General features: G+C 41.1%; 1 protein-coding gene across 3 annotated transcripts in view; it reads right to left on the minus strand.

Annotated features, from left to right (window-relative positions):
* The window catches only part of MAPRE2 (microtubule associated protein RP/EB family member 2), a 152,474-nt gene that overhangs the window by 103,433 nt on the left and 22,300 nt on the right, over positions 1-26,741 (minus strand). For all 3 annotated transcript variants that reach the window (XM_004579551.4, XM_058676758.1, XM_058676757.1), the window contains exon 2: positions 26,227-26,288. In XM_004579551.4, the coding sequence (XP_004579608.2) occupies positions 26,227-26,288 (62 nt within the window). The remainder of the gene's footprint in view (positions 1-26,226; positions 26,289-26,741) is intronic.

A 26,741-nucleotide genomic window follows, 5' to 3' on the forward strand; every position in this document is an offset into this window, starting at 1 on the left:
TGTAGCATGGCAGCGTAACCTGTGATACCTATGGGTTAACTTGCAACATCAGCCTCAAATATCGGAGTAGTGGTTTGAGTCCTGGCTGCTTTGCTTCCAGTCTAGCTCTCTGATAACACACCTGCAAAGGCAGCACAAGATGGCTTGAATACTTGCACACCAATCTACCACTCACATAAGAGACTAGGATAAAGATCTGTCACCTGGCTTCAGCCTGCTCAGCCATGGCTTCTGCATCCATTTATGGAGCAAATCAGCAGCCAGAAAATGGTTCTCTGTGTGTCTCCCTCCCTCTCTCTGCCTTTCAAATGCATACATGTATACTAACATACGTCAATCTTAGAACTAAGATACTTGCTTGGTGAGCAGGATTTCAAAGACAGGGAAGACAGTGAGCAACAAGGAAACTCTCTACTGGGTCATAGTATTCGGGTCCAATCAGGGAAGAGTGAACCAGCATCATCCCAGGCTTTCATTTTCAGAGTTTTTAGTTTACAGCACCATCTTTGAAGAGTTAGGCTAGGGAGCATCAGTAATTTCCCATAGGCAGAAATCAGTTTTCCACCTTTCCAACAAGTATAGTTCATTGACAATGGGCATCTTTGTATTGCCTTGGATTTCAGACATCCAAAATATGAATTCACCAATCTGCAAGGGATACCAATTCTGATTCCATCCCAGAGGCACTTGCTCATCACAAATGTCTTTTCCAGGTTAAAACGTGTTCATTGAAGCTGATAATCACCACTGTCACAGGCATTCACAGCTGTCATGTCACCTTACTCAGAGGCTTTCTTAGATCGTTATCACCTCTGAACACAGACTGATGATTCTGCTTAGCAGCCACCCTCCGCTGCTTTGGGAGAAGTGATTTCTCCTTTGCCTATGTCCTAAGATATTTTGCAGTAGGAAATGACAGGTTCAGGCTTCAATCAATAGCTTGAAATATGCTCCATGCCTAAAACAATAGCAGTGAATGAATATGTGATTGACTAGCCAGTTTTTCTGGTTGCAAGCTTGCATCAATGGCATAGAAATGTATTTGAGATTGTTCAATTGCTCACTACCTTTAACCTAGAAGCCTATGAATATTATATTAGTTCTTCCTTTGGATCTGTTGAGAAAACTATAAAGCAGATAATGGCACAAGCATGTGGGTTCCTGCTATGCTTGTGGGAGACCTGGATGGAGCTTCTGGCTTCTGCCTTTGATCTGGCCCAACCTGGCTGTTGTAGGCATTTGGGGAATAAAACAGTAGATGATTCATTCTCTCTCTCTCTCTCTCTCTCTCTCTCTCTCTCTCTCTCTCTCTCTCTCCTTTACCTTCCTCCCTCCATCTCTGTCCCCCTTTCAAGTAGATAGATCTTCCAAAAAAGAAAAGTTTCTTTATCCAACATATAAAGAAAGTCCACCTGAAAATGCAACTGTTCTTATAGATCATCAGCCACCTTTATAGCGAGGCTGATATTTTTAGAAGACAGGATTTTGTATGTCCTCTATTGGCAAAAAAGCGAGGTATCTGTAATGTGAAAATATAGAGTATGCTCTTGCATAAGATATCTTTTCTAATTTGTTTTTTCTTTTCCTTAGGTTTTTCACAAGCTTGCATTTAATTGTATAGAATAAGAACATGATGTGAATGAGATTTTAAAAACACCCAGAGTGCATTAGAGTTTGTGTAATCATTTGATCAAGTCTGTGCAATATGAGGCTTCAGCCTGTTAAATAAAAATGTGCTTTTGAATTATGCCATCTGGTTAAGTTTAAGAGCTTAAATGTGTTTTCCATAAAAATACAATGTGATAAATGTTATAATTGAAGAATGTATTATGTGTCATAGGAACACAAAAAAAGTAATCACGCCTGGGGAAACTAGGAAGAACGTCACTATGGTAGTAACATTCAAATTAGGCTTGGAACCAGCACAATGGCTCAGTTGACTAATCCTCTGCTTTCAAACGTTGGCATCCCATATGAGCACTGGTTCATGTGTTGGCTGCTTTTCACCTGCCATCCAGTCCCCTGCTTATGGCCTGGGAAAGCAGAGCAGCATAGCCCAAAACCTTAGGACCCTGTATCCACATGGCCGACCCAAACTCCTGGGTCCTGGCTTAGGATTGGCCCAGCTCTGGCTGTTGTGGCCATTTTGGGAGTGAATTAGCAGCCAGAAGATCTTTCTCTTTGCTTAGTCTTCTCTCTGTAAATCTGCCTTTCTAGGAAAAATAAATAAATCTTTAAAAAATAAGCTCAATCTTTCATTCAATGAGCATTTACTGAGTACTTGCCATTTGCTAGGAACAATTCTAAGCAGTCAAGATACAGAAAGGAACAAGAGATACAGAATTCCCTGCCCTCATGGAATTCACACCTTGAGTGCATGTATATGTTGTAACACAAGGAGAGAGCCAGTGTGTCTGATGATGCTAAATGCTAAAGGGGAGGGGGGGAAAGCAGAAAGGGAAAGGAGTACAGAAGAGGAGCATTGTAGTTTCAAATGAGTGCTCAGGGTAGGCATTCCTGAGAAGCTGATATTTAATCAATGACCAGAGGGAGGTAAGGGAATCCAATCATGTGGATATCAGCAAGTACAAGGGCCCTGAGGTGTGATTGACAAGGTAATCAGATGTGTCTGCCACAGGATGAGGGTGCATGTGTGTGCTGCTGTGGGGAAGGGGCAGCGGTCTTAGGAGATGGGGTCAAAAGGTCACATAAGAACCAGCATTGAGAAGTTGTTATAAAGACTTGTTCAAAGCCAAAGTTAGAAACCATTCATTTGTTAGCAGTGTTAGCATAGATGTGGACTATTCTCAAATCATAGTAATAGCAACTCTTAATATTTGTGTACCTGCAGGGGCCATATGCTTTGCAATAAATATTTTAATCTTCACAGAAATGAATGATAAGGGGGGGGTCAATCTATGTCCCATTCGTCAAGAGGAGGTAGGCAGCTGATTTAGTCAGATGACCAGCCTGGCTGGGAATGAACACACCTGCCAGATGTCACAGACATAATTCTTCTCTAATGAACCTTCTAACTCAGGAAACTCTAAGGTTGGTCTGGTAAAACTGGGAGGAAGAAAGCAGAGTCCAGGGATGAGCAGGTGCAGGGATGAGAGGATATGGACCAAACAATGCAGATTGCTGTGCGGGAGGCCATGCCAGGACAGCCATGCTGTGCAGGGGTGAGGAGGTAAGAAACCTGGAAAAGACAGACACGCAGAACAGGAAGGACTGAGGAGTGGGAGGTCACACACGTGCACAGGCGTCACGGGAGTGACGGTTTGGACACAATGCAGGATTGGAGCAAGAGATACTGGTTCAGGAAAAGGCAGGGAGCATATAGTATGTCTCACTGATACAAAAACAATTTTCTTATCCTTATAATAATTATTTCATTTCTGAGTAAGTTTCAATTAGCAGCGTCCATTTCTTTGATGTCTTCTAACAGGAGGGGATGCCACAGGCATTTTAAAAAAATTTGCATTCAAAGCAAAAATCTGCTTTTATTTCCACTATGCCAACACTGTTATAATTCAACCAAGCAGTGATGGAAATGCCCTGCTAAGACATGGCAATGTCACAATTTCAAAATTTCTTTGTTTCTTCCTCCTATTTTATTTCTATGTTAAAATAAAAACACAGCTTCATGAATTGACCAAGTAGGACAGCCAAAGGGAGATAGAAGGACCCGAGAGCTTCGCAAAGTAGCAACACAAATGGAGAGGTTTTAAGTATCTCTAACAAATAATCTTCCAGAAGGCTCAGAAGCTTTCTAAAGAAGGTTTCCTTAGTGTCCTCAAAAGTTAACTAATCCATTAGGCTTTATTTTTGAATTTCACGTGAATGAATTCAAACTGAGCCAAGAACCCCTTAATATACACATAAAGTCAGCAGAGCAGTTGTCCAATCAGGTACCAGGTACCTCCAGGGCAGAACTGCTAAAAATCCAGGCCATTAAGGGGCCACCAGGGGTGTTGAGAGAATGGTGCTTACAAGAGTGGAAATCTGTGTCAAGCATAGTGCATGGTGTGTACAACAGCAGACTATGGCTTTCGGATGTCTCCCATGCAGCATGTCAAGGGCACATGAGGCCAGCAGCTGGAAAGCAGTGTGAGTAATGGAAGAGAAATTTCCCAATTTCTGACCTCATCCAAATAAAATTTTTTTAAAAGAAAATTAAAGCAGCTTACTTCATTAGAAGAAAAAAGTGTAACTGGAAGTCATGAAGTAAGGCTGTTTTCATTGGAAATGTTTTAACAGTTTACATTCTGTTTCCTTCCATGTACATTTACAAAAATCAATGGACATAAACTTGAGCAGTCCAACTACACAGCAGAGCATGCAAAAACAAAATGGGTCACCAAAAGAAGTTTCCACTTAACTTTTATGCAAAGCAATCAAAAAGCAAGGAAATCCAAAAGGGATGTCACTGTTAACATGTACTTAGACACAGTAAGTTAACAGCTGGTAGATCTAGAATTAATCCATGGGATTAAGTCACTTCACACATCCTGACTTCAAACTCTTCCCCCAACAACCATGCAAGTTCAGTGTTTACAGCAAGGGCCCTATCAGTCCTTAGGGGTGCAAAGGAATCATTCAAGAGAAATGACATCACGTAGCATAAAAAAACATGTACAGTGAGTTATTCTGCATGCTCCTCTTTCTCCCAGGAAATATTTCTTCAGATTGTGGCTTCCGCAGAGCCTGCAAGTTATATTTCATCCTTCTGGCCTCCAGGAGTGATTCAGGGCTGGGCCTACAACCCAAACCAGGCCAAGGAGAGTATTTCTCATATTATTTGTTTAGACATTAACTTTGGGAGGATCAAAGACAGCTGAATAGGGGACAGCCACACTAACTTAGGCTGCTTTGCCATCTGAACAGAGTGAAGGAAGGACTCTCAAGGAAGGACACAAAACTCCTACTATGCATGGAAAGGAAAGATTTTTCACTGTGGCATATTGTAGTCAAACTTACCAGAGTAAAACATAAAGATTCTAAAATGTGCACAAGAAAAAAGATTACTTTCATAGGATTTCCAATCAGACTTACAGGTGATTTCTCATCAGAAACTCTATAAAAGGAGTAAATGCAGAGAGACAGTCCAGGCCCTAAAACAAAGAAGTGTCAACCCAGAATACTATACATATCAAAGTTCTCATTAGTATATGAAGGTATAATAAAGGTCTTCCAAAACAAACATAAATTGGAAGAATTTGCTACTACCCACCCAGCCCTACGAATGATGCTTAAGGGTTATTACACACAGAAATAGAAAATAATAACCACCATAATGAAAGAATGTAAAGGAAAAAAAATCTAGCTAAAGTACAAAGGAAATACAAAAAGAGCAATAGGAATATTTATGTAAAATTGGGTTAAGCCGTTATCTTTCAATAATAACCCTACACTCAAATTATCTAAATCTCCAATCAAAAGAATCATAGTAGGTGAATAGATTGAAAACTAGATCCATTTATTTGCTGCCAAAAGAAATATACCTCACCAATAAAGACACATACAGACCAAAAGTGAAAAGATGGAAAAAGCATTCCTTGCCAACAGAGAGGAAAAATGAGCAGGGGTAGCCCTTCAAAGATCAGACAAAAAAGACTAACACAAAAACTACTAAAACAGATGAAGAAGGACATGACATGATGATCAAAGTATTAATTCAACTGCAAGAAGTGACTAAAATTAATGCATATGCACTCAATGCCAAGCCACCTTGCTATTTAAAACAATTATTAATGGATCTAAAGGGAGATATAGATTTCAACACAATAATAATGGGCAACATCAAGACTCCACTTTCATCAATGTACAAATCAACTAGAAAGCAAATAAACAAAAGATATAAAGATGAACTATGGACCTAATCGGTATTTATAGAACATTTCATTCCATGGTTTCAGTATACGCATTCTTTTCAAGTAGTTATGGAACCTACTCTAGGGCTTAAATCCAACCTCAGAAAAATCCTAGTTTAAATCATACCATGTTTTTTAAAATTTATTTTTATGATAAAGTCAGATTTTTATTGTAAAGTCAGACTTACAGAGAAAAGGATGGACAGGAAGATCTGTCTGCTGGTTTACTCCCCAAATATCTGTAATGGCTAGAGCTGAGCTGATCCAAAGTCAGGAGCCTGGAGACCATGTGGGAGACCTTCTTCTGGGTCTCTCACATGGTGCAGTGTCCCAAGGCTATTGGGCTGTCCTTGACTGCTTTCCCAGGCCACAAGCAGGGAAGTGGAGAGGAAGTGGAGCAGCTCGAACATGAACCATGCCCATACGGGATATCAGTACATGCAAGGCAAGGACTTAACCACTTGGATATCATGTGTTTTTTGTGATCATCAGGGAATGAAGCTGAAATCAACAACTCAAGAAATCACAAAAAGTATGCAAACACATAGAGACTGAGTAATATGTTACTGAATGAACAATGGGTCTTAGAAGAAATCAAAAGGAAAATTAAAGAAAAATTCCTAGACTTGAACAACATAACACATCAAAACTTATTGGATACAGCAAAGGCAGTGATAAGAAGGAAATTCATGGCAATTAGTGCCTATTTAAGCAAATCAGAAAGTTATTAAATAAATACTCCAGCAGTTCGTTTCAAGGATCTAGAAAAACAGCAAGCAAAACCCCAAATTATTGGAAAAAAATAATTAAAATAATTCTAAAAAATCAAATAAACACAAACAAGATCAGTGAATTAAGAATTGTTTTTTTTTTTTAATGAAATTGGCATACCATTGATGCAACTAATAAAAAAAAAGAGTGGAGACAGGAAGAAGACTCAAATCAGTAATATTAGGCATGGAAAGGAAAATACAACAACAGACACCACAGACACAGAGAATTACCAGAAAGTACCACAAACAACAACATGTCAACCGATTGGAAAGTCTTTCTGGATGCATTTAATCTATCTATATTGAGTCATCAATAATTAAGGTAGAGATTTAATCAGTAATAACGACCCTTCCAACAACAACAAAAAAGCAGAAACCGGTAGTTTTAAAGCTAAATTCTACTAAACATTTCAACAGGAAAGATCTAATTTTAATTCTTTTCAAACTATATGAAAGAATTGAAAGAAAGGAGATCCACCCAAACTTCTTCAATTACCTCAATCAGAAAGCCAGTAAAAGGTAAACAGGCACTGGTATGGTGGCATAGTGAGTGAATCCACCTCCTGCAGTGCTGGCAGCCTATCTGCATGCCAGTTCATGTTCCAGGTGCTTCACTTCCCTGTTAACTCTCTGCTGATGGCCTGGGAAAGCAACAAAAGATGGCTCAAGTTCTTGGGCCTCTGTACCTACATAGGAGACCCAGAAGAAGCTCCTGGCTCTTGGCGTTAGAATGGCCTAGCTGTGGGCATTTGGGGAGCTCTCGCTCTTTCTTTCTCACTTCTCTTTTCTCTCTCTCCTCTCTGTAATGCTTTCAAATAAAAATAAATCTTAAAAAAAAATTATCAGAAAGATAACTAAAGGCAAAAATCCCTGATGAACACGTGCAAAAATCCTCAATAAAATACTAGTTAATTGAATCCAGCTACACATGACAAAAATTATACAACTGGAACAACTGGGATTTATTCTTTGCATGCAAATTCAACACACAAATCAATAAATCAATAAATCAACAAATCAATAAATGTGATATATCACATTAACAATCGGAAGATTAAAAACCATATGCTTATATCCATAGACACAGGAAACCGCTGATAAAAATTTAACATCCTTTCATGACTGAAAAAAAAATCCTTTAAAACGACCTGGGGATAGAATGAACCTTAACACAATCAAGGAACTAAATGAAAAAACTCATGGCCAAAGTTGGAAGCATTTACATTAAGATTCAGAACCACACAAGGATTAAGTTTAGATTCCCACCTAGCCTCTTGTGGCAAAAAACTCTTCTCTTCAAGCAATTGAGCTTATTTCTTCTGTAGCTCCACAGCAGCTTGGATCAATAGGTTTTGACAGAAATGATGCCAACCAACTCTTGCCCTAGACTTTGCAATGAATGGCAACTTCAACCTCTCTTAAGAAACTAGCTACCCTTAAGAAGTTCAACTACGGGCCCGGCGGCGTGGCCTAGCGGCTAAAGTCCTTGCCTTGAAAGTGCCAGAATCCCATATGGGTGCCGGTGCTAATCCCGGAAGCTCCACTTCCCATCCAGCTCCCTGCTTGTGGCCTGGGAAAGCAGTCGAGGACAGCCCAAAGCTTTGGGACCCTGCACCCGCGTGGGAGACCTGGAGGAGGTTCCAGGTTCCCAGCTTCAGATTGGCGCAGCACTGGCTGTTGCGCTCACTTTAGGAGTGAATCATCGGACGGAGGATCTTCCTCTCTATCTTTCCTCCTCTCTGTATATCTGACTTTGTAATAAAAATAAGTAAATCTTAAAAAAAATAAGTTCAACTACTTTGGGCTCATTGTGCTGTTGAAAGTCCAAGCCATAAACACAGCTCCATGAAGAGCGTGGAAAAGTGAGAGGAAGACTACAGGGTACTGGCGTCCAAAGATGTGGCTGGAGAAGTCACCTCCAGTTCCAACCCTCACCCTCTCAGATGACATTAGACAGAAACTTGGATTAGACACAAACTACCTAGCTGAGACCTTTCTGAATTCCTAATCCACAAAGCCTGCAATAACAAGACAATTATTTTAAGATATCAAGTTTTGGGGTATCCTATTACACAGTAACAGCTAAAAGCAATACTCCATTGGTTCTCTCTGGCTAACAACGTAGCCCAAAATTTAGTGGACTGAAGCAACAGCAATCTTTATTTTTTTTTTTAAGATTTATTTTATTTTTATTGGAAAGTCAGAGTGGAGGAGAGACAGAAGATCTTCTTCTGTCCATTGATTTACTTCCCAAGTGACTGCAACAGTCAGAGCTGAGCCAATCCAAAGCCAGGAGCCTGGAGCCTCTTCTGGATCTCCCATGCAGGTGCAGGGCCCCAAGACTTTGGACTGTCCCCAATTGCTTTCTCAGGCCACAGAGAGCTGGATGGGAAGTGGAGCAGCGGGGACATGAACCACGCCCATATGGGATCCCGCAAGTTGCAACGCAAGGATTTAGGTACTAGGCTATCATTCTGGGCCCTTAATATCTTTTATGATCTTAGAACCTAAACTTCATGTCACAAGCCACAAAGACATTGTAAGTGGTTGGAGATTTGAGGGAAGGGCTGGTGAGCATATCTGAGAATAGACTTTCTCTCTGTTCCCTCTCTTATCCTTAGCCACTTCCGAACTCAATTTCTTGACTTCATTTTTATCACTCTGAGAAGTACCAAAGACACAGAGGTTCCCAAGTCATGCAGATGCAGGAACAGCAGGGTGCACATGCAGAAGTGTTTAGGACAAGATCAATTTATTTTTTCTGCAGGGCTAACTGCCATTTCTGGGGTGGGAGGAAGATCAAACCTGACCCCATGTGGAAGTGACAAAAACCTCAGCAGAAAGCAACAGACAGCTGCTGGTGACTGTGGGTTTTGCTGGGGGCGTGTTGCCATGGGAGCGAGTCTAAAAAATCAAGTCTCTATTTAGGTTTCCAGAAGCACCTTGTAAAAATGTGGTGCGCTGTCTGTATTCATCACCGCATTCTCTCACTTACTGAATACGCACGCAGTCCAGGGGCAGAAGCAGAAATTAGGTTGGCGCCACTGGTTTGGACAACGTACAACGTGTTTAACGTGGAAACTGCTCCCCTTCTTGGCTCCTGCTTGAGTTGGAATCATAAACCAGCACTGAGTTTTGAAACCTCCAGAGCCCATTTCCTTCCCACCTTTTCTGATGCAGCCATCCTACCTGTTCACTTCACAGTGATCCTAAATGCAGATCCCTGCTTTCTTCTCCCTCCACTCACACCCTTCCTGATGTCACAAGCCCATCTCAAGAGTCCTCTGGGAAGTTTCTTTGTTTCTTGACTCTTCTCTGAGAGTCCCAGGTTTCACCACTAGATCCACCTTCCATCCTTTCTCATGTAAATGTCTGCAGGAACTCCCTATGACTTTCAGGGTAAACATCCCACATTTTACTTTCGCATTTCGCTAAATCTATTTGATATGGTATGACTAAGCAGGAAGTTACTTGGTTCTTGGGGAGCAGGGATTTTTGCCAGTCTTGCCACATGACATTATCACTGCCAGCTTGATATGCTCACCTTCCTAGGTTATACCTTCTGGAACCCAAAACAGGCAACATCTTGATGACCACATGGAGGTTATCATAAAAATACCAGAACATTTCTTGCATGTTAATATCTCACCCTGTTTGCTTATTCAATAAAGGCTCCATCCCTACCTCATTAAAGAGGCTGAGGAGGGGGAGAGATCTCTTTGCCAAGGACCACACGTAGAGATACTTCTTGGGCTTTCTCTCTCTGCTCTGCCCCTGTCTCTCTCTCTCTCTGGGGGCAATCCTCTGGCTCTACTCCCGAAAACTATTTCTATGTATGGGGCAGCCCACATTCAATATAATCTCCAACTTCTGAACAAATCCTGTTTTCACTTGTTCACTAATATATGTCTCCACTTGGAATTCTTTCGAGTGATGGCGAGGGCCTAGTATAAAAATTAAGGATATGCAGACATAGCATAATTATCCTTAGAAACTTGTTCCCCACCCTGTATGGTGAGTATGGAACTTGATTAGGCTATTTCCTAACCTGGAATGTTAGTGTGGCCCTAGGAACATAATAAGCAAAGGTTCCCTCTAAAGGTGATAAGCAAAGATAAGGTGCTGTAGACTGCTATTTTGAATCTTTCATAAACATCCTCATAGAAATAAACTCTTCCACCCAATTATTCTACTGAACTATGTTCCATGGAACTGCTAGATTCCTAAGTTACTATTTGAAAATAACTTACGCCTTATTAAACAGTTAGGAATTGGCAGGTGTTTAGCCCAACAGATAAGATGCTGTAAAAACAGCCATGCCCCACATGAGTGTGCCTGGGTTCGATCCCCAGCTCTGGCTCCAGACTCCTGTTTCCTGTGAATGCTTACTCTAGGAGTCAGGGATGATAGCTGAAGTAATTTGGTTCTGCCATGCATGTGGCAGATATGGACTGTGTCCCAGCTCCCAGGACTTAGCCAGGCTCAGCCCCAGCTTGCTGTGAGCACCTGGGGAGTGAACCAGCAGAAGGTTCTTAAGTACATTAAGAAGAAAACTGAAAGTGAGGGGTTGCATCGCAGCACAGTAGTTAAGCCAATGTCTGATTGCTGGCATCCCACGTGAGTGTTGGTTTGAGTCCCAGACACTTCACTTCCAATCCAGCTACCTGCTATTGTGTCCAGGAAAGCAGTTCAACATAGTCTAAATACTAGGGTCCCTGTCCCCCCGGGTGGGAGAACCAGATGAAATTCCAGGCTTCTGGCTTCAGCTTGGCTCAGCCCTAGCTGTTTTGGCCATTTGGGAAGTGAACCAACTAATGAAAAAGAAATCTCTAACTCTGCATTTTAAACAAATCTCTTTTTGAAAAGATAAAAAACAAACGAAGGGGATACCAATGCAGTTAAGTGAGTTATGATGATGTAAGTGTAACAGCATAGAAGCTTCCAAGGAGGAGCGAGAACTGGAAACACAGACAACACATCTCAGCTTTACAGCTGCTTTCGCTGCAATCAGATTGTAATGTCAGAATCATGAGGTTTTCCATGAATAAAATAGTTTATAATCTATAGGGAACTGTTGGATGAAAGAAGTAAAGAGTTAAAGTGTTGCAGATCTGAGAACCGGGATGGGGTGCAGGACAGGCTGTGTAGGGCTGTAGCAAAAGCCAATTTACATTAGGACCAGCATTGGGGGCTGGCTGGGCCAAGTTAGGCTGCAGCATTCACCAGCATGAGCTGGAATCAGGTGCAGACTGGACTGGGCCAGGTTACAGCACCTACCAGCAAAAGTCAAGGTGAGGCAGGTCATGCCAGACTGAGTTGCAGCACCCTCCAGTACATGTGAGATCTGGGTGTAGGGGTGAGCCTAGTAATGGGCTAGGGTGGGTTCCCCTGCTGGGCCACTGCTCCCACTGGCAAGCATGAGAAGTGGGATTAGGGGCAGACCAGGCCAAGCAGGGTACAACCATTGGCCTGCATGTGAACTGGGTGAGGGGCAGAGCCAGACTAGGCTAACCAATTATATGCACTCGTGCATGCATGAGTCAGATTAAGTGCAGGCTGGTTGGGCTTTGCCACAGTGCTGGCTGCCAAGTGCTGGGACTGGGGGGCAAACCCTGTAAAATTAGACTGTAGAACCACCTGGGAAGTGCAAGATCCAGAAATGGGAGTGGGCCCAGTAGGGAAACTGTGGGCACCTCACTGATCGGCTGCAACTCCCACTGGTGAGACTGGTGAGCATGAGAACCAGGGCTGGGAGTGGGCCCAGCTGGACAGATAGTGGTACCTACTGGCATGAGTATGGGCTGGATAGTGGGGTCGGTTGGCTTGAACTAGGTTCCCATGCCCATCAATGTGTAAAAGAGCTGAATGGGATTTGGGACAGACTGGACCAGTCTGCTACACACACTTGCAAGCACAGAAACCAGGCAGAAGTTATTGGGGATTACTCCAACTAGGCTGCACTTTCTTCTCGTATACATGAGGGCCAAATGTGTAGGAACTGGGTTGGTCTTGGCTGTAGCATCCATTGGTTAGCATAAGAAATGGGGCTGCTGGGGGTGGGCCTGGCTAGACAGGTGGTGGCTCCTGCTGGCATTTGTGAGGGCTGGAAGGAACAGTTGGTTGGGTTGAATTAGGTTTCAATGCCCAATGAGATATGAGAGAGCGAAATGGGACATAGGGCAGACAGGACAGTCTGTTGCACATGCTGGAAGGCAAAGAAACCAGAGTTGGGGGCCAGCCCAGTGGAGGTTACTGGGGTTTGCTCTGACTGGGCTGCAGCTCCTGATGGTGTATATGAGGGTCAAGTGTGCGGTAGGCAGGGTTGGTCTGGGCCACAGCATCCATTGGCTTGCATAAGAGACAGGGCTGGAGATAGATCTGACCTAGCAATTGCAACTATTAGTGTGTGTGCAGGCTGATGTGGGTGACAGAATGAGCCAGGCTCCGTACTGGTGGGCACATAAAAGTCAGATCTGGGATAACCTCAGATGAGATTTCTTTGAGGACCCCCACCCCAACTAAACTAATGGACTCAAAACTCCAACCATGGGGAGACTCACAGCATATGTGTTCTGACGGTAAAGTACATGTGTCAGAACTGGGCCTACTTAGTTGCTGAAGATGGTGCAGTGGACAGTATACCCAGATGCACATGGAGGATTTGGCAGTCCATTGGAGCCTGCAGAGGACATTTGGTGCTGAAGGAGGGAAGAACAAACTAGTCAACTACCACAGTGAAGCTTGACAGCAAATTTCTAGGCGAATGGAGGCTCTAAGGTGGACTGTGTCAGCTAATGGACCTTGGAAGGATTTCCTCATGCTTGGAGCTGCGAAATTGACAGCGTGTCAGAACTATCAAAACCACTTGAACAGAACCCTCAGCACATGCCTGACATTGTGGATTCTGGGATGCCATCGGGTGACTGTTCCCCATCCCTGGGTACTGATGCAGTTGGGAGGCTGGATGCGGCTTCTCCAGCTGTCTTCCCCCTTCCACAGATATGGGAGGAAAAAGAAAATTTGGAGACAATGGTCTCACTTGCTTTCCCCAAAACCTCGATCTTTCCCACCCTGATCAACTACATAAATATCATCAAAAAGGTGAAAAAAAAAAGGATTTAAGGTGTTGCTGTTGCCTACTGATGCTCAGGAACAATCGACATTTCAACAATCAGCATTCTGAGCCTGGGTGCCAAGTCACCTCAACTTCTTTGGCTGGGCATTTATATCCGAATAAAATCACGTGGACCAGCAGTTGCACAATCTGCATGCAAAATCCTCAACTCTGGGCACAGACAGTCATGCCACAAGTGGCCTCCTCACCCTTTGGCAGCCCTTGAGAAGAGATCCTGAAGTGTGGGTCCCAGCCTGTGGAGCATAGCCAATGAGTTGCATGGAAGAACAGAACAGCTGCAAGCCCATGTTGTCACATCTTGTGCAAATGCTCCCTAAGGACATGTGGTCTTGTTAGTACTCAACCAGGTAAGAAACTGGCTGTCATCAGCAGACACTTCAGAGGAAGTCCAGAATCCTGGTTATGGAATTTGAAGAGCTACAGTCAACCAGCATCATGTCTCACATTTCATTTACCCCACTGCCCCTCCTCCGAGCAAACGGATCCTTTTGTCTCCAGCTCATAGATGTACCAAAGTCAGCATTGACAACACAGAGGAGAAAAGCAGCAACAAACGAAGGCAATCAGTCCAACATCTAAACTCTGATTTTACCTGGCAAGATCTTACCCTGTAACTCTGAGAGATGTTACCATCCTCAGTCATGTGTGTGGTGTAAAGGAACATACTAAATTTGCCGAAACATTCCTTTTCTGATTCCCTTTGAATATCAGTAGGCTAACGTGTGAGCCAAGTTTTCTGCATGATTATAACTGCCTTCAAAATGGAAAGTGGGAGTGGGCGTTTAGCACAGAGGAAGCTGCCACTTGGGGCACCTGCTGCACGTGTTGGAGTTCTTGGGTTTGCATTCTTTTTACCAACTTTTTTTTTTTTTTTTTTGGCTAACATATATTCTTTGAAGCAGCAGGTAAAGCTAATGTGGAAGATCTCGGTTGAGTTCTTGGCTCCTGTTCAGCCTACCTCAGCCTTGAATGTTGTTGATATTTGGACAAGGAACCAGCAGATGTGAGAATTCTCTCTCTCCTTAAATAAATAAAAGAAGCAGTTTTTTTTTAAAAGAGTGAGTTTGCATTTAAAATATGAGGAATGGAGCTGAAATGAACTTTTGGATTCTGCTCTGCAGATAGTCAGTACCTTTTATTCATCTTGGAATCTTTGTTTTTGTTAGCTAAAGAAAAGTAAACCTATACTGCTGTTACTAATATAGAGGCATGTTTGTGGGGCCAGTGCTGTGGTGCAGCAGCCATGTGCAGCACTGGCATTCCATACGGGTGGGCAGTGCCAGTCCTGACTGCTCTACTTCCAATCCAGTTTCTTCCTAATGTGCATGGGAAAGCAGCGGGAGACAGTTCAAGTCTGGGCGGCTGTACCCACATGGGAGAGTGGGTTTTGATCTGGCTATTGTAGCCATTGAGGGGAGTGAACCAAAGGAGAGAAGACCTCTCTGTTTCTACCTTTTTATAAATCAGCCTTTCAAATAAATAAATCTTTTTTTTTTAAAAAAAAGAAACAAGTTTTTTATACAAAATGTTTTCTTCTACTTCAATCTAGAAAAAAAATGAAATCTAACAAACAAACAAACAAAACAAAACCATTTATAGCCTAAATGCTTTCAGCAATACATGCCAGGGATCCTCCAGGAGAGGGTGAAGTCACAGTATGAATGGCAGGAAGAGGGACATAGAGTTTGTAATATTTGAAGGGGTTAGAGGCTATTTCTGTTCTTCCCAGTTTCAATTTCGGAGCTGGAACAACTTTAGTTAAGTAGAAACATACCCAGGAACTTTCTGAAACCTCAGCTCATGGAACCAGGGGACAATCATTTAAAATTCAATAAACACAGGGCCAGGCAAATAGCCTAGTGACTGAAGTCCTGGTCTTGCATGTGCCAGGATCCCATATGGGCACTGGTTCTAGTCCCGGAGGCCCCACTTCCCACCCAGCTCCCTGCTTGTGGCCTGGGAAAGCAGTTGGGGACAGCCCAAAGTCTTGGGACCCTGCACCTGCATGGGAGACCCAGAAGAGGCTCTTGGCCCCTGGCTTAGGACTGGCTCAGCTCCAGCCATTGCTGCCACTTAAGGAATGAATCAACGGATGGAAGAGCTTCCTCTCTGTCTCTCCTGCTCTCTGTATATGACTTACTTTCCAATAAAAATAAAATAAATCTTAAAAAAAAAAAAAAAACCTCAACAAATACAGCCCTGGCACTCAGTGTATTGGTGCAGTTAACACCTGGGTCCTTCCCAGCTGCCATAAATCAAATCATTGAATGACATCTGATAACGCTAGTGTGTACTGTTAGCCTGAAGCAACAGTGCTTTGTGGTTGATTTGAAATATTTGGGCCCAGCGCCGTGGCCTAGTGGCTAAAGTCCTCGCCTTGAACACGCTGGGATCCCATATGGGTGCCAGTTCTAATCCCGGCAGTTCCACTTCCCATCCAGCTCCCTGCTGTGGCCTGGGAAGGCAGTCGAGGATGGCCCAATGCTTTGGGACCCTGCACCCACGTGGGAGACCTGGAGGAGGTTCCTGGCTCCTTGCTCCAGACTGGCACAGCACTAGCCATTGCAGTCACTTGGGGAGTGAATCATTGGACGGAAGATCTTCCTCTCTATCTCTCCTCTCTGTATATCTGACTTTCCAATAAAAATAAATAAATCTCTAAAAAAAAAGAGAAATATTTGACCAAAACATGCTATTTAACTTATTCTTCACTGTGGTCCTTTAGTATAATGTATTTGACATTTGTGATTTAACTAAAACCAAATATTTGGATTATTACTTTATTACTACAATAAGTATTTGATGTATTATAAATATCACCTAGTAAGATGGGTATGTTTTGATTTTTCAAATCCCAGAAAATTTACTAGTGGATAAGAAACAACAAGGTGCCAGTAAACTTAAAAACAAGTATTTTCTTGGGGCCATTATTGTGGCTGAGTGAATGAAGTTGCTGCATGCAAAGCTGGTGTTCCATATGGGTGCCAGTTGGAAACTCAGCTGCTTCACTTCCCATTCAGCTCCCTGCTAATGTGGGTAAATGGTGGGGCATGACCCAAGTATTTGGGCTCTTCTATCCATGTAGAATGCCTGGAGTAAGCTCCTGCCTTCTGCCTGCCACAGCCCTGGCTGTTGCAGACACATGTGGAGTGAGCCAGGAGATGGAAGACTTCACTCTCTCTCTGTGCCTCATTTTGTCAATAGTTTCAAATAAATAATTAAATATATATCTACACACACATACACATATTAATTTTCATCTACTTGAAAGGCTGGGCAACAAAGAGAGAGGTCTTTATCTGTTACTTCATGTCTTACATTCCCATAACAGCTTGGGCTAGGGCTGGCTGAAGTTAGGAGCCTGGATTCCATAAGGGTTTCCCAGGTAGGCGGCAGGGGCTCAAGTCCTTGGGCATCTCCCCTGCCTCTTTAGTCACAATAGCAGGGAACTGAATCTTGAATTGGCACTCCTATGGGAAGCAGGCCTTGTAGCCAGTGGCTTAACTTGCTGTGGCATAATACTGGCACCCAGCTGTCTCCACTCTGTTTGATTTCAGCATTATAAAAATAATAAGCATTTATATTTTTCTCTACGACTAAGTGCTATTTTTTGGTGTTGCTGATAAATTTGAAATTTAGGAAACATTCATGATTTTGTAATTTCTTATTCTCTGCAGAACTGAATCATATTCTCTTTCATAAAGGAATTATATTCCTCTCATTACTCTTAAAATTTTATGAAAACACCAAAATAAAATGGATTTTCTTTTTTCTTATGCCCCAAAGCATATTCATTTTAAGATCAAATTTGAATCTTAATATCTATCTCTGTATAAGTATCCTCTACACAAGTAGCTTGGTTTTCTTTGTTTTTTAAAAGATTTCATTTTTATTTTATTGGAAAGTCAGATATACATAGAGGAGAGACACAGACGAAGATGTGGGTGCAGGGTTCCAAGGCTTTGGGCCATGCTTAACTGCTTTCCCTGGCCACAAGCAGGGAGTTCGATGAGAAGTGGGGTGTGGGACTAGAACCAGTGCTGATATGGGATCCCACTGCATGTAAGGCAAAGACTTTAGCCACTAGGCTACCATGCTGGGACTGGTTTTCTTTCAGTTTTTCATTATATCTATGCCTTATTCAATCTAGTTGTTGTGGCATTAATTTCATCATTACCATGATGTTTAAGTCACATGAATTTTCACAACAAAGCTCTGGGCTTAAACACATTATGTTAACCTTTTAGACCGAAGACAAGGTGCTGTGTCAATCCAGGGAATGAAAGGGAGTCAAGCAGCCACTAGACAGTGGTTCACAATGTGCTTGTTTTTTAAATCACTTTTCGTAACAGAAAATAAAAATCTACAAACTATGACAAAAAATCCTCAAGCTTTGCATCTAAGCTTACATAATAATACGTCAAAAGCCTATAGAAAAGTGGAATTAAATGTGCTTATTTTGGTACAAAGCATTTTTGAAATCAAAACATTATATTTTTATAATATACATTTCACTAACTTTTTGAAGACCCTCCTTGAATCTGTTTTTTTTTCTTAAAGACATTCTTCATAGAATGTAACTTGTCCTAATTATTTTGATATTATCATTAGCATTTCTTGTACTAAGATTTTTTCCACTAGTTTCAAGTTTGTTTTCTTCTATTTTCTGGAGTAAATCTACATGTTTTTTAGAGCAAATTATTCGAGGGGGAGAGGGAAGAAGAGAAAGAGTACAGGGGAAGAGAGGGGAAGGAAGGAGGGAGGAAGGAAGGGAACCAGCTGGTTCAGTTACCCAATGTCCCCCACAGTGGGACTGGCCAAGTTGAAGCCTGGAACCCAGAACTCAAGATTCACATTAACAGGAGGTTGGAATCCAGAGGGTGAAAAAGGCATCTAAGCCCAGTCACTCAGACAGGGAGGATTCAGGCATCCTGACCAGCAGCTTAACTGCTAGACAAAATGAAAGCTTTTCTTTAAACGAAGCTCTGCAGGAGGATGGTAATGGCTAACTAAGCCCCGTCACAAGCCAAAGTCAAGCTGCATGAGTAGCGTTTCTCCACAAAGGTCTGAAACACATCAGTCACCAACCACAAACACAGAGATAGGAACACAGAATTCCAAGAGAGAAACTCTACCGTACAGATAAAAAGCCTAGTCACTGCCTTGAAAACCCCTAGCAGAGGAGGAAATCAGCCTCCAAAGCAGGAATTATAGTCCAGCTGGAAGATAAACAGTTCCCATGACCTAGAATGGAGTCCTCTGGGGAGACATTCGGGGGCTTATCTCAACCTTGACTGTACATGTCCTCCAGTGCAGTCTGATAGGAACCTGATAATCTGTGATTCGTGTGAACTGCTTTCTTGAAGATGAAGCATGGTTAACTTTAGCACAGGGACAAACATGTCAGTGCACATATTTTAAGCAGAGTGATATTTGAGGTAAGGATGCTGAAAATCTGTCAGCCACAGTACAAATAGCCTGGTGTTGCACTGGATTTATAGATGGTACAGAATATACAACATGCATTAGTGCCCAATCTGCAGAAGGACAGTTACAGCAAAATGCATCATCCACTATGCTTAAGAACACTATATTTGAAAAGTAAAAATCTCACATGTCAAAAATTAAAAAAAAAAATCTCTGGGAATATTTAGTTAGGAATTTCATAGGATAATAAAAGCCATATTCACAGGGGATATGACAGGTTTAGCCAGGAATGTTACAAGTGGAAAACATCAGAAAGTTAGCTTTGAGACAGATAGGAAGCAACAACAGTTTGGAGAATTAATGATATATCAACTGGATGGACTATCCTACAGACATTAAAACCACAATTATGAAAATACTCACAAACATGGAAAACATCTCATGACATAAAATGAAATAAAATGACAGAATATTCAAGTGTGAACAGGTATGGTCACAATTACGTAAAATTATATACATGAGATCTTGAAGGGAAAAAGTAAAATGAAGCCAATGTTTTGACTACAGGAGGATTGTAGATGAACTGCTTTTTCTGATTTCTACTATTTTTTCAATAATAAAATTTAGGGAAATGCTATAGAAGTTAGAAGACATGACAGAAACAGGAGACATTTGAGAAGGGAGGCAAGCAGTTGCTGAATACTGGGAGATGTTTGATTAAATTATTATAGAAAATCTAACACATACACATGTATATTAAATACATAAGTCTGTATATGTAAGTCTCTCCCACTGTGGTACAAATAAAATACACATGACAATATTTTACCATTTCAATAATGTTTAATCTTACGGTCCTGTGGGAGTAATTCACTTTCTTTTATAATCACCCTCATCCGATCTCTAGATTTTTGTCATTTTCCTAAACAAACTATATTCATTAAACATTGACTATTCATTCTCCCCTGCTCCAATTCAACTACTATTTAAGTCTCTGAATTTGAATATTCTAGGGGTCTCATATGAGGGGAATAATAAAGCATTTATCTTTGGCAACCGGTTTATTACACTTTGCATGATGTCTTCTAGCTTCTCATCATTTACCATGTGTCAGAAGCTCCTTCCTTTCTAAAGGCTAAAGAGCATCACACTGTTACATATTCAGTGTTATGCCTGTCCATTCTGTTAGTGGACACTTGGATTGCTTTCATCTTACACTACTGTAATGTTGCAACGAACACTAGCATGCTTTTTCTTCATCTACTTTTCAAATATTGGCGATCCTCAAGAGTCTACTGTATAATTCCTTTTTTTCATTCTGGAGTCTCCTTGGGCAAGCTTACTCTCATTCATTACTCATTACTTGCATGCTACTGGCTTCCAGAATTATGCTTTATTTCTGATTCGGAGTTCAGACCCCAAATTCCGTCTATGCTTCTGGGATGTCCTAAACTTCACATGAACAGTACTGAGTTTCCAGATTTGCCCTGACACAGAGCATTTCCCATCTCTGCCAACAACACCCCCAAATCCTCCAGTTACACATGCAGACACCTGGGAGCCATCCACTGTCCACCACAGCACAGTTACAGGCTGCTTTCCAGGGAACAGACTCCCAGGGTCTCCAGGTGATCCTTTGGACTCCCTGAAGGGTGTCCTTAAAGATCAACATGTACTCATGTGAAAGACCCCACCTCCATTCTGTCTCTTGCTATTAAACAGCAACACTTCCAATTGTGACCCCTAATGCTTTTACTCAATGAAATACACCAACCTTAAAAGGACAAATACCATATGGGGAAATGGTGGGGGGGGGAGGAAATGGGAGGGAAAAGAGGAATTTTTACACCTACAAAACTGTACCATGGAAAATAATAAAAACAAATTTTAAAAAACTTCCTAGGATTATTAGTATAAAAATACTAACTTTTTATTTGGAAAGCAGAGTTATAGAGAGAGGTGGAGAGACACACGGAGAGGTCTTTTATTCACTGGTTCATTTCCAAAATGGCCTCACTGGTAGAGCTAAATGAGCCCAAAGCCAGGAGCTTCTTCCAGGCCTCCCACACGGGTGCAGGGGTCCAAGAATCTGAACCCTCCTTTGCTGCTTTCCCAGGTCATGAGCAGGTTGCTGGATTGGAAGTGGGACAGCCAGGACATGAAACAGTGCCTAAATGGGATGCTGGCTTGAGGCTTAGCCTAATGTTCGATGGCACCAGCTCCCTTCTTTCTTTAAAGAGCTCATATCAGGGACTGGCTTGTGACAGAGCTGGTAAAGCCACTGTCTGTAACATCAGCATCCCATTTAGGCACTTGTTCAAGTCCTGGCTGCTTCACTTAACCAGCTGTCTGCTAATGGCCTGGGAAAGCAGTGGAGGTGGCTCAAGTGCTTGGGCCCCTGTACTTATGTGGGAGACCTGGAAGTTGTTCCTGGTTCTTGGCTTCAGCCTGGCTCAGCTCAGGCCACTGTGAATATTTGGGGAGTAAACTAGCAGATAGAACACTCTCTCTCTCTCTCTCTTTCTGCTTGTCTCTGTGTAACTCTGATTTCAAACAAATAAATGAATTTTTTAAAATAAAAGAACTTATATTAGATGTGCTTGAACTTGGAAGCCTTAGCTGGTCTTCCTGCAGCAGTTCATTGATGTCATCGCCAAAGACTTCCACACCGTTCTATACTTCTTCCATTAAAGCATGCAACACCTATGATAGAATTCCCTATTTCATTAGAATTTTCTACTGTGAGCCATAATGCCACAAGGGCTGACATTCTGTCTGATACATTACAAGTTACATAGTAGAAAGTTAATATTTAATATGTAATTCTTCAACATGCTTAAAGCCCGGGACATTTCAAACCACAAAAAAGTAGGGAAAAAAATGAGTGATGTATAATGTATGCTCACATCTAGCAGCTTTGTACAGAAACTGCTAATATGTAACCGCATTTGCTTTATCTATATCTTTTTATATTTATTTGATAAATCATTTTAGGGTTAATCACTGAGACAAATGAATGCGTTCTTAAATCTTAATAACTTGCCCAGAGAATAGAAAATTAAGCTACTCAGGAAAAAGAGAAAGGGAATTATGAATAAAAGCCTCTAAGGCTCTGCTTCCGCACGGTTAAGTGAGGTTCGGGAATGAGAATGCAGGCTCTGCACAGCTGGTTTTGTAAATACACTGTCAGCCATCATTGAATTCTCAGTAGTTACACAAGCTAAACTTCTTACTACTCAGAAGGAGCCCTGTAAAGACCTGGTAGTTCCAGGAGTAATTACTCTGTGAGTGTTCAAGATGTACCCAACATTCACATGTTATCTCTCACTATTCTCATGGCAAAGTCAAGCTACTTAATGTCCCTATTTTGAAGAGGATAGTAGGGCTCAATGAGGCTGACTTATTTGCCCAGCTCCTAAAAAAGGTACGTAGTAGGTGTAGAAATGTGTTTTAAGTTCCCCTTTCTTTATACTATTCACCTAGTGACTTACTGTTGAAATTACAGTTTAAAAGTTATAAATTAAAAATTTTTGCTTTGATATAACATAGGTAAAACATTTGCTATTGTTTTTTCATGCACAAGGAACGCATGAACAATCCCCTTTCTGATTTGAATTACTCCTATGGTATATATGGGCAGGAAAAACTTAAAACAGAGAGCAAGCAATAGTAAGAATCAGAAGGCAGGGTTTAGTGCAATGGCCTATCACTGACTACCTGACCCCAGGCAAGTCACTCAACTCTCCCAGTTAGTAGAAACGGTGAATTGGGTTAGATTGTCATTAAAGTTCCATCCAGCTGTTTAAGAACATGACCAATGAAACCCTACAGTTCTCATGTCAGTCAATACACGTGGACTACAATAATCTTCAAACCTCAAGAAGTGGATCTCAATATATTCAAGACATGTTGGAAGAGCAGCCACAGAAAAAGTTCATTCCAAAGGAGACCCCCATTTCACTTCTACGATCATGTATCCCTGGCCAGACAAGCTATCCTAACTTATATCACAGTTTTTAAAGACTTTCTACTTCACTAGAACTTATCTCCAAGAGTTCTGTGTTTCTCACCTTTATATCCCTAGTTTTTAGCATCGAACTTGGCAGACAATTTGGCAATCAATAAAAGTTAATACACTGAATGGCAACTCACCATCACTGGATATCCGAAACCAACCTATATCCATGGCTTGGTTCACATGCTCTCTTTATCTGCTTTCCCCCAAATTTCCATACTGTTTGAACTGTATTTATTCTAAGGTGCATTTTATTTTCTATATTTTGTTAAATCTATATATGTATCTTTTAGTCTCCCCAATAAATAAATAAACTCTGAGATAGAGTTTGCTCACCTTTGACATTCTGTAATACTCAGTTTGTAGTAGGAACACAATAAATGTGGAAATGAGTATATCAGCCAGAAGATACATGTATTCTTATATATGAAGTCAATTAACAAAGAGCTTTACAGGTAGTAGACATTCAATAAATACTAAATAAATGCGCTTTCTAAGATGGTAAAACTAGTACTCTCAAACTGCAAATGTTTGTAAATCATTCCAGACTTTTGGGAAAATTTATCATAAAGTCATAAAACAGTCATACATTAATAGATGAACAAATATAAATTAAATCACGCCAACCAAAATGACAAAATTTGCAAAAACAGTGTAGTATTTTTTTATAAGATTAACTGGAAAATATTAAGACTTAAATCACATATTATGGCAGATTGCTATAATGCTATTCAACTATTCTAATGAAGTTTTGGTGACTGGTGAAATTGAAAGATGCTTCTAACTGTTGTGAAGTATAAATTTCACATACATTATAATTTCCCTGGTGTAAAAACAAGAATGTTTATGGGAAAAGTAAATACACAGAAACATTAAAAGAGTTCCTCAGATATGTTGTGATAGCTGATCCCCCTCCTTTCAATTTCTTTAGAGATTCCTTTATAATATTTTTTAAATTAAAAATCTTTGGTATCATCAACATTAACTTTTCCTAACAGAGTTACTTTTCCTATAGTTAGTTACTTAGTGAAGACTATGCATAACATTCAGTTGCTTAGTAACTAGCCGCTGTCTAGGGTTTTTAACTCTAGGACTCCAGTAACACCTTCAGGAGGTGCTGTCGTACATCACGAAACTTCAGTTACATACACGACCCAGAGATGGATGAGAAGCAGACAGCCAGCAAAGAATTGTCAGGTCCTGTACGACTACTGAGGTGATGACACACTGGAGCAAGTTATCCCTACTAATGTCTGAGGCTTAAAGAAAGGAAGTTGCAACCCAGAAGGGAAGGGATTTAGTAATGACTGTCTTCTTGGGTTTCCATACCCTCCTGTCCTCTTACGATGCATGCCCTAATGGGCACATATGGCCTGTGGCCCAATGTGGTCTATCGCCTATGTTAATAAACATGATTTTACTGAATACAATCAAGCTCATTCATGTATGTTTTGTTCAAGACAGTTTTCGTACCACAATGAGTTTGGATATTTGTGACAGACTGGATGACTGCAAGCTGAGCATATACAGAAAAAAGGAGCATGTGTCTATATTCTCAGATGCAAGATTTACAGATATTCTATTAGGTAAGAGCCATGCTTTGGGGGTTACTTTTTCTTCAAGCATACCATCCTGGAAGATAGGGTTATTACAACTTAGCATCCAAATAGGAATACTTCAGAGGCCAAAGGGGACTGCTAAAGGAGACTACATTTCAGGATAACAGAAGGAAACCAGGACTTCCACACACTGACTGAATATGTGAACCAAGTCTCTGGAAGGGGCAGCAGAACAGAGATCAGTTTTAAGACAGTTCTCAGTGCTGCCCAGGTATTGCTCTGTCTGTATCCAAAAGAACTCAGGTAGCTTCTCTTCCTATTTCTATTGCCCTCTGTTCCAATTCTAATAGATTTCAGTTGTTGAGACAACACTCAAGGTACCATGTCCCCATTTTCATGAACATCAAAGGGGCTCCAATTAAATAAACCCTATGGATTTCAAATCAGCATGAACAAGAAATGTGCATCTGCAAATTTAACTTGGTTTTGTATCAAGCAACTTTCAAAAAACATTGCTTTGGACAAAAAAACCTGCAAGTTTTTCCTCTCAAATAACTTATTTTAACAAATGATCCCACATAGCATTCATCACAATGTGACCTTGAAACAAACATGGCATGTTATGAACAATACTCTTTGAAGACTTGCTAGGTACGAATAAGGTCTCTAAATCTTTCATTTCGGAACTGAAAATAAAACAGCATATAAATCCCCACACATTTTGCATTTAGCAAATATTTTTGATGCTTTGGGGGAAAAGAATAAAATAAAATATACTTAGAGCATCTGACAAAATCTGGGACAATGCACTTTGAGAGACTGTTTTCTGCATGAACAATAGCTCATAGCTTTCAAAGCCTCATAGCTTTCCAACTATTGCCATCTGCTGGCATTTCAGTTAACTGTTCCTTTGTTCTAGAGAGCTCTTTGGGGTGGACCTTGAAGGCATTTTTAGGCAGATCCAGGGCAGCAGTGGGAAATAACTGAAAGTCTTGGGGACAAATCCCAAACAAGAAAAGATGAGGTTTTTGGTCTTCATCTCTATTACAAACACTCTCTTTCTCTTCCCTCACAGAGCAATTATCTTGATCTTCTATAATACTAAATTAAAAAATAATCTACTCACTATAATTACAAATGTTATAATATCATTCGGCTCATATACTGACATTCTCCCCCTCCTCTTATTAATAACATAATTTCAACATTTAAGCTTGTTAATTTTTAGGGGAATTAACTAATAGCAGTTATTAGCCCTTAGTGCAACTGGGAGCTGAAATATAGCTTGAAAAAGGTTTTACCAGCGTGGTGTTTACTCAAACCCTAGTTTGAATCATATCATGGAATTTAGAAAATAAAGCTGTTACAAAGACAAGATTTCTACTGATTTTTAGTTAGTCTGTAAAGAAGGAGCCATGAGGCATGATTGCTGTTTCAGCCTTACCTTGAGCATCCAGGCTCTCTCCCTGGCTGCCGAGATGAGCTGTTCCTCTGGGAAATAGGACCCTGGACAGTAAAACAGAAACAAAAAAAAAAAAGGGAAGGAGAATTTAATATGATCCAAACATAGGAGCAGAGTTATAATTTAGGGTGTAGGGGGTAGCCAGCAATGGAAAGGGAAATGAAAGAAAAACTACACCCAAATAACCAAAGGTTGTTGGTTGCTGTAAGACAGCAACCTCTATTATCAGATAAATTCTTAAGACAGCTTTATCATAGTTTGTGAAAGTTGTAATGCCACATCAATGAAAATGTGTTCATCAATTTGCTTGCCCTAGCAGGCTGATGTGACAAGCGTCACGTGCTAAGGGATCACCCCCGGAAACAGCACCTCTGGACTATCAAACACCAACATTAAGGGCTGACTTCACCAAACTTCAATTTATAGGTTTTGTATCAAATGTCAACATAGGCTTATTGAGGCCAAGAGAATTGTTTGTTTTTTTTTCTTACAAGATA

The sequence above is a fragment of the Ochotona princeps genome, chromosome 18 (genome assembly GCF_030435755.1).
Source record: "Ochotona princeps isolate mOchPri1 chromosome 18, mOchPri1.hap1, whole genome shotgun sequence".
NCBI classification, from domain to species: Eukaryota; Metazoa; Chordata; class Mammalia; order Lagomorpha; family Ochotonidae; genus Ochotona; species Ochotona princeps.